At 41.1% G+C, this 11,322-nt stretch overlaps 1 protein-coding gene across 2 annotated transcripts in view; it reads right to left on the bottom strand.

The window, feature by feature from the left end:
• Window positions 1-10,051: 10,051 nt before the first annotated feature.
• Window positions 10,052-11,322, bottom strand: part of ENOPH1 (enolase-phosphatase 1) — a 36,968-nt gene continuing 35,697 nt past the window's right edge. For both annotated transcript variants that reach the window (XM_007127565.4, XM_024115440.3), the window contains exon 6: window positions 10,052-11,162. In XM_007127565.4, the coding sequence (XP_007127627.2) occupies window positions 11,023-11,162 (140 nt within the window). In that variant the 3' untranslated portion in view covers window positions 10,052-11,022. The remainder of the gene's footprint in view (window positions 11,163-11,322) is intronic.

Raw genomic sequence — 11,322 nt, 5'->3', positions numbered from 1 at the left:
ACTCTCTCACTTCACCCCAGCTTACCCTTCCCCCTCCCCGTGTCCTCAAGTCCATTCTCTACATCTGCATCTTTATTCCTGTCCTGCCCCTAGGTTCTTCAGAACCAATTTTTTTTTTTTTTTTTTAGATTCCATATATATGTGTTAGCATACGGTATTTGTTTTTCTCTTTCTGACTTTGGTAAATATTTTTTAAAATAAATGAATGACTTGTAGCTACTATCCCCCTCTTTTTCTTTTCTTTTTTTTTTTTTTTAATTTAACCTCTTAAATATGAGCTGCTCAGTGATCAAGGCACTTAGGAAACAATGGTAACAGGGTCAGATTTCAGAGGATGCATCTGTCCCCCTGCTTCTCATAGCAAACAGCTTTCTGGGTCTTAAGGAGGAAATTCTAGATTTTAAAAAGGGTTTTTTCTTACGATGTCTGCAGCAACTAGTACACATTAAATACCCAAGTTCTAAATAGGACCTAAAATAATCCTTATTCAAACTCTGTGTCAGTACCTGATTTTCTCTCATGGAGCTTCAAAAATAAAATCGTTATTTTTGGATAACTGGGTCCTTACCTGAGGAAAATTGCATCTATTTCATGGTTTTAAGACAGGAAGCTGAGATGACTCTGCAGGTCATACTCAGATTTTTTTAATTTAACTCGTTAAACACTCTCCTTACAAATACTGTTTGGATTAGGATAAAGAAAATGGTGTAAGTTATTGAATGAATATTTTTGTAGAAAGTAGAACTAAGGGATTTATTTAACAGTCAATATTGGAATAACATCTAACACCTCTAGATTTTTGTAAACCAAGTTTAGATTTGTAGCCCGGGATCATTCAGAGGGGCTGGAGCAAAAGAGCTTTGACTAAACACAGCAACAAAGTGGATCCAGGGATTAGAAGTACTCCAGGGAATTCCCTGGCGGTCCAGTGGTTAGGACACCGCACTTCCACTGCAGGGGGTCTGGGTTTGATCCCTGGTTGGGAAGCTAAAATCCCACAAGCCATGCAGTGCGGCCAAAATAAATAAATAAAATTTTTAAAAAACAACAAAAAAGGGCTTCCCTGGTGGCGCAGTGGTTGAGAGTCCACCTGCCGATGCAGGGGACACAGGTTCGTGCCCCGGTCCGGGAAGATCCCACATGCCGCGGAGCGGCTGGGCCCGTGAGCCATGGCCGCTGAGCCTGCGCGTCCAGAGCCTGTGCTCTGCAACGGGAGAGGCCCCAACAGTGAGAGGCCCGCGTACCGCAAAAAAAAATAATAAAATAAAAAAATTAAATAAAATAAAAAATAAAGAAGTATTCCAGAGACTACCCAGTGATTTGCTTCTTGAACGGCCCTGGAGGCGCCCTCTCAAAATACAGCAGACTTCCATATCATATCTGTGAGCATTATCATTTCTTGCCCTTGGAAAGCTTTAAATGCTACCTTTTGCTAGTATGAAACCTGAGAGCATGATGCCTATGATGGCTGGCAGTCTTTTTCTACCCCATTGCATTGTATTCTGTAAGTAATAATGAACTCCTGGAATTTCAGGCACAGGCTGTTAGGAATGGGAAGTAAAGAACAAATTTGTGAGGCTGTGAAAAAGACAGTGGGTGTCACTTGCTACCCACGTGAGGAGGGTGAAGGGGAAGGAAAAATCAGAGACATTCTGAGGTTTCAAGCCTGGATGATTGGGAAGGTGGAGACACTCACAAAATCTGGGAAGATAAGAGATGCCACTCTTTGGAGGGAGGAAAAGGGAGCACATGAGACAATCTTGATGATCCTCACTTGCACTCTCCAGCACGGGCCCTTTAAATCCATCTGTGCGGAAAGGGGTGAGAAGTCTGTCCACTGCTTGGTACCATATGACACACTTGGTGACTTTCCAGTTACCGTGGCTGCCTAGCAAATTACCACAAAGTATAGCGGCATAAAAATAACTGTGCATTATGCTCAAAGATTCTGTGAGTCAGGAATTCAGACAGGGCACAGCAGGGTCAACTTATTTCTGCTCCACGATGCCTGAGGTCTCAGCTGGAAGACTTGAGGGCCGGAGGCTGGAAGCATCTGAAGGCTACTTTATTCATAGGTCTGCACATGGAGGCCGGCGTCAGCTTGGGGCCTCCTTTCCTCTCGCCAGGGGCCTCTCCACCTGGTCTCTCCCTATGGGCTAATTTGGGCCCTCACAGCATGGTAGTTGGCTTCCCCAGGGCAAGTGTCCGAGGCCTAGCTCCTGAGAAAAAGGATATAGACGCTGTATCCTTTTCATAATCTACCCTGGAAAGTCACAGAGCATCACTTCTGTGGGCCTCTTTTGGTTGGAGCAGTCATAAGCTCCCCCCTAGATTCAAGGGCAGGGAACAAAGGCCCCCACCTCTTAGTGGGAGGAGTGTCAGTGTCACATTGTTAAAAGAGCATGTGGGGTGACATCAGTGAAAATGGAGGAATAAGGAACATCAAAAGTCCTTCCCTCCAAAAAAGCAACAAATAGACTGGCAAAAACTGTCAGAATCAACTTTTTCAAAATTCTGGAAAGTAAGTAAACGCTTACAGCAGCCCGGAGGAATGCTTAAGGCAAAAGACAGCTGAATCTCAGTAAAGACAGAGAGCTTGGTGGTGTTTTAACTCACCTTGGTCCCATCCCTGCTCCCCAGTTCAGGGGTAGCCTAGACAATAACAGCCTGTATTTCTGGAACGGGCACCAGAGGGAGCAGAAAAATGGACCTCATTTGCCAAGAACGGCGGTTGTTTGTTTTGAGCTGTGTATTAGCTCAAGCTGCAGTCACAAAATACCACAGGCTGGTTGTTTGGAACAGCAGAAGTTTACTTTCTCACAGTTCTGGAGGCTGGGAAGTCCAAGATCAAGGTTCTGGCCGATTCAGTTTTTGGTGAGGGCTCTCTGGTGTCTCTTCCTCCTCCTGTGAGGACATCAATCCCTTCGGACTAGGGCCCCACCCTGATGACTTGGCTTTAACCTTAACTATCTCCTGAAGGTCCTATCTCCAAGTAGAGTCACACTGGCGGTCAGGACTTCAACATATGAATCCGAGAGGGGCCGGGGTGGGGGTGGGGGGGGGCGAGCCCTAGAAACACAATTCAGTCCATAACCATCTGCCTGGCGGCTCCTTGGAGGACTGGCTCAAAGCGTTTACCTTTATCTTGCCGAACTAAGAATTCTGCCAGTGTTGAGGCAGCTGCCCAGGGGCATTTGTCAAAAAACGTTTAAAGGCAATGTATTAGTCACAGCTACCAGGAGCACTGGAAAACAAATGGGACAAATGACAGACTAACCAAAAAGCTTGAGAGGAAAGAGTGGAGAATGAGATGCTTCGGCAAATAAGGGCTTTGAAAAGCTCTGACATATTCCTGGTGTTACGGGTTGAATTGTGTCTCCCCAAAAAGATTTGTTGAAGTCCTAATAGCTCAGAATGTGAACTTATCTGGAAATAGAATTGTTGTAGATGCAGTTGGTTAAGATGAGGTCATGCTGGAGTAGGGTAGGCCCCTAATCCAATACTACTGGTGTGCTTGTAAGACAGCATGTGAAGACACAGACACACAGGGAGAATGCCATGTGAGATGGAGATGGAGATTAGAGTAATACATCTGCACGCCAAGCACTGCTAACGGTTGTCAGCTGTCATGAGAAGCTAGAAGGCAAGGGACAGATTCTCCTTTGGTGCTTCCAGAAGGAACCAACTCTGCTGACACCTTCACTTCAGATTTTTGGCATCCAGAACTGTGAGAGAATACATTTCTATTGCTTTAAGCCACCCAATTTGCGGTACTTTGCAGCCCTAGGAAACTAATACAACAGGTAAATACTAAAAGAAAATATAAATATGTTGGTTGTTTGTAACTCCTTTTTTTTCTCCTATCTGGTTTAGAAGACAACTGCATAAAGAAATAATTATAAATCTATGTTGACAGGCACACAATAAAGATGTAATTTGTGACAACAACATAAGTGTGGGGGGGGGAATGGAGTTACATATAAGCCAAGTTTTATATCCTATTAAAATTAAGGTAGTAATAATTAGAACTAGATTGGTATAAACTAAGATGTTAATTATAACCCCCAGAGAAACCACTAGGAAAATAACTCAAGAATATAGTGTAAAAGAAACAACAAGCAAACTAAAATGGCATACTAGAAAATACCTCTTTAACACAGAAGAAGTCAGTAATGGAAGACTGAGGAACAAAAAAGATATAAGAAATATAGAAATCAATTTTGAAGTATATAATGCAGTATTGTTGACTATAATCACAATGTTGCACATTAGATCTCCAGAACTTATTCATCTTCTAGTTACAAGTCTGTACCCAACAGCAAAATGACAGAAGTAGGTCCTTATCAGTAATTACATGAAATGTGGTGGATTAATCTTCAATTAAAAGGCAGAGACTGACAGAATGGATTTTTAAAACATAATCCGCTATACACTGTCTCCATGAAACACATTTTCAATTTAAAGGTAAAAATAGGTTGAAAATAAAAAAATGAAAAAAGATATGCCATGTAAACAGTAACCAAAACAGGGCTGGAGTGGTCATAGTAACATTAGGCAAAATAGACTTTTAAGACAGAAACTGTTACAAGACACAAAAAAGTTTATTCATGATAATGTTAAAGGGCCAATCCATCAAGAAGATATGACAATTATAGACATATATACACCTAAAACAAAGCACCAAAGTAAATGAAGCAAAAACAGACAAGAATTAAAGGGAGAAATAGTTCAACAATAATAGATTGAGAATTCAATACTCTACATTTACATTTAACAATGGAAAAAACAACTAGACAGAAGACTCAATACTATAAACCAACTACACCTAGTGAACATCTACAGAGCACTCCACCTAACAACAACAGAATACAATGTTCTCCACAGCATAGAGGACATTCTCCAGGACAGACCATATGTTAGGCCACAAAACAGGTCTCAAAAAATTTTTAAAGATCAAAATCATACAAAGTATGTTCTCCAAGTACAATGGAATGAAATTAGAAACCAGTAACAGAAGGAAATTTAGAAAATTCACAAATATGTGGAAACTCAACAACACACTCTTAAACAACCAATTGTTCAAAGAAGAAATCACAAAGAAACTAGAAAATATTTCAAGATGAATGAAAATGAAAACACAAGATACCAAAATCTACAGGATGCAGTGAAAGCAGTACTCAGAGGGAAATGACCATATTTTAAAAAATAAGAAAGATCTCAAAGCAATAACCTAACCACCCACCTTAAGGAACTGGAAAAAGAAGAGCAAACTAAACCCAACACAAGCAGAAGGAAGGAAATAATGAAGATTAGAGACAAATAAAATAGAGAAGCAAAAAACCCAAACGTTGCTTCTTTGAAAAGATCCACAAAATTGATATATCTTTAGTTAGACCTCATATTGTCTCAACTTAAACTAATCTTACTTTTGTTCCCACCACTCCACTGAGACTGCATTTGTCCAATCCAAGGGCCACTGCTATTCTCAAATGACTTGAATTCTTACCAGCACTTGACACATTTGAGCACCCCCTTCTTCATTTGGCTCTCATGCTTCTCTCCTGATTTTCCTTCCTCCAGGCCCAATCCTTTTCCATCTCCTTTGCTGGCTTCTCTCCTTAGCTTGATCTCTAACGTTGGAGCCTAAGGGCTGTCTAGGCTTTCTATCAACAGTCTCTTCTTACGTGCCCACGTCCCATGGCTTCTAATAGCATCTCCAGGCCAATGAACTCACAAATCTGATCTCCAGCCAGGGCAAGACCCTCAGCTCTAGACTTAAATTCAACTGCTTGTTGGTCACGTTTACACTGGCATTTCACATTTTATGTGCTATGTCGGTGGCACCACCTATCCAACTGCTCAAGCTAAAAGTCTAGAAGTCATCCTACCAAATCCAATCAATAAACAAGTGCTATCATTGTCACCTCTAAAACATACTCTGAATGTGTCCACTTCCATATATTTCCACTTCTGCTACCCTAAGCCAAGCCACCACCATCCTTTACCTTTATTACTGCAATAGCCTTCTATCTTAGATGTAGCAAACTGTCTCTCTGAAGCACCATTTTATTCATGAACTGGAGATGTTATAAACCTAAAAGCACGTCCCAGACACCCTAACATGTAGAGTTCTGGGTTAGAATCAGATACTGCCAGTTAAAAGCACTAGCACAATATTTGTAAAGAGAAGGAAGACAGAGGCAATCTTCCTATTGGTATTGCTGTTGGTAAGCGAGGTCATAGGGTACCAGTGCTTGGAGGAAGTTGTAAGGGTTAACTTGGTATTCCAGTATCTGGCCAGCTTTGTGGATATGAGGAACAGTGTCAGTGGTGACAGGATTCCTGAACTCTGGATTCAACTACTGTGGGAGTCCTTCAGCCCCGTAGTCCAGCAGTAGCCCCCCACTACTACTACTCTAGTCCTTCCCATCGATTTTGTAAATGCCTCGCTCTTTGTTTAAAATCCCTCTCTGAAGAAAATACCTACAGCAGTTTCTGCCTTGGCATTCAACCCTGATATAACTAACTGGTTTTCCTGCATCCACTCTTGCCCACCTATAATCCATTTTCCGTCCAACAGAGAATTCCCTGAAAAATGTAAATCACATCACGCCATCTTCCATTCAAAATTCTCCAGTGGTTTCCCACCACACCTAGAAAACAACCCAAACTCCTTACTGTGGTACCAAGCCCTAACGATCTGGCTCTGCCCACTTCTCTGATGGCATCCAGCCACTGGCCTTCTCTCAATTCCTGGAATAGGCCAAGCTTTGCCCTAGATCTTTACTACATGCTGTCGTATCTTCATGGAATGCTCTTCCTTCTAGTTTCTCAAATATCTAGTCTTTCATGTTCAGATTAGATGTCACCTTCTTAGCATCCCCTTTGTAAAAAGCCACTCTACCCTAGTTTCTCTGCAGAGCACTTACTGGTGTCTAATTTTCTGTTGCTGTTTATTATTGACTGCTCCCTCCAAAAGTGGATGTACCATGAGAGTAGGGAGGGACTTTGTCCCCTTATAGCATACTGTAGATGCTTAATAAATATTTGCATGAATAACTTAGGTAAAATCTGCAAGCAGAGTGAATTTTACTTCTGTTAGATAGAGTTACTCCAATGTTTCAACAAAAACTACAAATTATTCTTAAATATTAAGTTGAGGATAACAGCAGTTTACCATTTAGGCTTGGGTGCTGGGAATTACAAATTCTTTGGGCACACATTACATTCAACTTTGTACTCCAATGGGTTTTTTTTTAAACCCCAAAACAAGTCCATTTTAACACTGCAGCTGGAAAAACCAGCTATCCAAAAATCACTGATTTTTTTAAAATGTGACTTAGGGAACAAGGGGAGAAGAGAAATATTAGTGGGTAGATTTCATTCAGGATTACTGCCATTTTTTCAAAACTACTCTGACTTTTGCAATATCATGTTATGGTTTTTGTTTGTTTGTTTTGCTGCATTGGGTCTTTGTTGCTGTGTGCGGGCTTTCTCTAGTTGCAGCGAGTGGGGCTATTCTTCGTTGCGGCGTGCGGGCTTCTCATTGCGGTGGCTTCTCTTGTTGTGGAGCATGGGCTCTAGGCACGCAGGCTTCGGTAGTTGTGGCTGGGGGCTCAGTAGTTGTGGCGCACGGGCTTAATTGCTCTGCGGCATGTGGGATCGTCCTGGACCAGGGCTCGAACCCCTGTCCCCTGCATTGGCAGGAAGATTCTTAACCACTGCGCCACCAGGGAAGCCCCATGTTACGGTTTTTAAGAATAAATATACTCATTTTCCTCTCTTAATGCTACCTCCTAGCTCCCATCTGCTGTGTCTGGGGAGGCCTCACACTTGCTAGTCTCTAGAGAAACAGCACCATCTGCTGGGCAAAGGCTGCTGTGCACCTGTCTTGGTGATATACGCTGGGCTCTCAACTTCTCGTGCCACCATGAACTGGACACCAGTTAGGCTTAGGAACTCAAGCCAGCCTTGCAGAAGGCCAAACAGGAAGCCCTGCTACACCAGAAGTGCTGATAAGATTAGAGACGCCTGAAGCTTCTCTTCTAAGAAACCAACTTGGGTTTTGACCCAAGATTGGAAATCAGTGCCCCTGAGGGAAACAGCACAGCTAAGGCAGATCTGGATTAACAAATAGGAATAACAAGAGCTACAACTTTAAGAGGCCTTTGTCCCCTGCATTCTCTGCAGACAAGACGCTGAGAAAATTTAGTAACTTTGTCTGTTTCCGGAAATTGCAGAGGTGAGAATTTTTTCCCCTTTCCCTTACTAAGGATCATGATTTGATCTGGACTCACCTCCTAGCTCACTACCCACTCTCTAGGCATTTTTCCCTTCCTCATGACCAGCCTACTTTTATGACTCAAGTTCTTCCTAAGAGCCTTTTCCATCATGTTAATTATGAATGCGTTTCCTAAGACCTCAGAAATATTCCACTCACCTTCTTTTCCCCCTTCCTTCACACCCCACTCTGAGAAACTGAATCTGATATTGCAACTTTCTCTTAATTTTTTAATCTATTTCCTTCTTCAGCTACTCAGTATCAACTAGTTTTTCTGGTACCCTTTTTATCATGGATAGTAAGTGTCTCTTGCTGTAGACTGAATGTTAGTGTCCCCCCAAGGTGATGTATTGCTGGTGGGGCCTTTGGGAGGCCTTTGGGGCCATGAATAGGATTAGTGTCCATATAAAAGAGGCCCAAGAAAGCTGCTTTATCCCTTCTGCCATGTGAGGTTACTGTGAAAAAGACAGCCATGTGTGAGGAAACAGGCTCTCACCAGACACTGAATTTACCAGCATCTTGATCTTGGACTTCCCAGCCTCCAGAACTGTGAAAAATAAAGTTTTGTTGTTTATAAGCCACCCAGTGTCTGGAATTCTGTTACAGCAGCCTAGATGGACTAAGATACTTCTCCAGCTCAATTCTCTGCTGGCTAGATACTGAGCATCCTCCATTTCCTTTAATTCCTTTCTAATCTAGTCCCTGGTGCATAATTTTTTCTTTCCTTCCTTAATTTTCCAATTGTTCATTTACTATCATTAAGAGACCCCTTTTTTTTCGCCTTCTCATAAACTTTTTCAGAAACAATATGAAGTTCATCCTTTAATTACCATTTGTGGCTTTACCATCACTTACAAATTACTCCCATTTCTAAGATTTACTGAAATTCATTCCCTTTTCACTACTCTTCTATATAGTCCTTAGATTTCTTAATTAGCTACTAGAAGGTAAAAACTGTCAACATAAAATCTTTTATATTCCCTGTCCTCTCATATTTGCAAGGCTACTTCCTTTTCCTTATTCAAAGCATCCCCAAAATTATTCCTCCAAGATTCATTAGTTTTTCTTGATTAATTAGGAGGATAATTGCCTCCTTCAAGCATTATCTTATATACCTCAAATATAAGATTCTCAAAAATCTAAGAAATCTACTCATATCTTGAATGTTTACTATCCAAATGAAATAATAACCACTAAGGTTAGCCATATATATATATATATATAAAACTCAAATGATAGTCAGTGATTTTCTACTGGCATTCCATTAAAACACACACATGCATATTCACACATATCACAAACACACACAAGATTAAGGCAAAAAACTAAAATTCTTATTTGTCCAATCTCTCTTCAGTTTCTCTTCTGCTTATGGCAGTAAGCAAACCTACGTAAAACTGAGTGAAGGAACTTCCCCGGTATAGCAGTGGTTAAGAATCTGCCTGCCAATGCAGGGGACACGGGTTCGAGCCCTGGCCTGGGAAGATCCCACATGCCACAGAGCAACTAAGCCCGTGCGCCACAACTACTGAGCCTGCGCTCTAGAGCCCTCGAGCCACAACTACTGAGCCCGTGAGCCACAACTACTGAAGCCCACGTGCCACAAGAGAGGCCACCGCAATGTGAAGCCTGCACACCGCAACAAAGAGTAGATCCCGCTCGCCGCAACTAGAGAAAGCCCGCGCACAGCAACAAAGACCCAACGCAGCCAAAAATAAATAAATATAGTAAATAAAATAATAAATAAATTTATTTTAAAAAAAAAACAACTGAGTAAAGAAGAAAATGTTTTTATTAATTACCACATGAAACTGACATGACATCCTATTAGGCTGAACTAGGATAAATAATGCTGTTATAAAATTTACATTTCTCACATCCATTTCAGAGAAAATATTAGATATTAGGGCTCTTCTAGGTCTTATGGACAAATTTCAGCAAACCTTTTAATAGTAAACAGCAATTAACATATGTTCTCAAACTGTGCTAAGAAGTAGTTAGCAAGATTAACTCTGAAATCTATGATAACTGTCAGGATTAGGACTGTTTTGTTAAACATTAGGAAGCACATTTCTATTTTAGCTGTTACATTAGTGCATCTTTTTCACTGGTAAGGCAACTGCTTGCTGTGGGTACCACAATGATTAGCAAGTTTCTTAAGTAACAGATATATGATTAATCAAGACTCAAATGAGCTTCCTTTCCCAACTTTGCTCTCTTTTGGAGCAGAAACAAATAGCTTTGTCATTTGTAAAGAGGGAGGTTAATAGCTTGAAATTCAGTTGCTGTAATCTTCTAACTCACAATTTAAAAGGGGAGTAGATTATTACTAGGAATGTCTTTGAAATACTTCTAGTTTTTAAAATAACAAGGCTTCTGAGTAACTTCTCAAACCTACCTTTCTATTTTGGTACATGATTTGATAAACATAACACATTTGACCTGTATAGTAGTAATTTCTTCTATCAACTATATTTCGCCCTCAATAATGGTTAGAGTTGTGGTTTCAAACAATTTCTACATATAAAGTATCATCTTTAAATAAGTTTCCTTTTCACTGAACTGAGATTTTTTTTCCCACTTACATGCTTGTGAAAGGTAATTTGAACATACACACACTTACATACCTTATGTATGTGTATATATGTATTTTTTAAGTAAGTTACTTTTACCATTAGAATAAAACTAGACTACAGGGACAACTCTGTGCAGACAGTTTAGTCTTCCTTAGAACTCCTCCTCTAGGTTGAGGAAGGCAGGTACAGTTCACTGAAGGACGTGATGAGGCTGAAGTAAGTCTTCTCATCATCTGTTAACCCCGCATTGCCAGGTCTCACCACCACAGCTACATGCACATCAGCTTCCTCAGCAGCGCTGGCCTCTGCGAAAATCCAAATATGTGTCAGAAATGGCAGAATATGATGTTTGGGATTTGCTTCAAAATAATCAGAGGGATGTGGGAATGTAAGAAATAAGTCTGGGGCTTCCCTGGTGGCGCAGTGGTTGAGAGTCCGCCTGCCGATGCAGGGGACACGGGTTCG

The sequence above is a fragment of the Physeter macrocephalus genome, chromosome 7 (assembly GCF_002837175.3).
Source record: "Physeter macrocephalus isolate SW-GA chromosome 7, ASM283717v5, whole genome shotgun sequence".
NCBI lineage: Eukaryota > Metazoa > Chordata > Mammalia > Artiodactyla > Physeteridae > Physeter > Physeter macrocephalus.
Note: the sequence above shows the minus strand (reverse complement) of the source record. Positions and strands in the feature narration are given on the sequence as shown.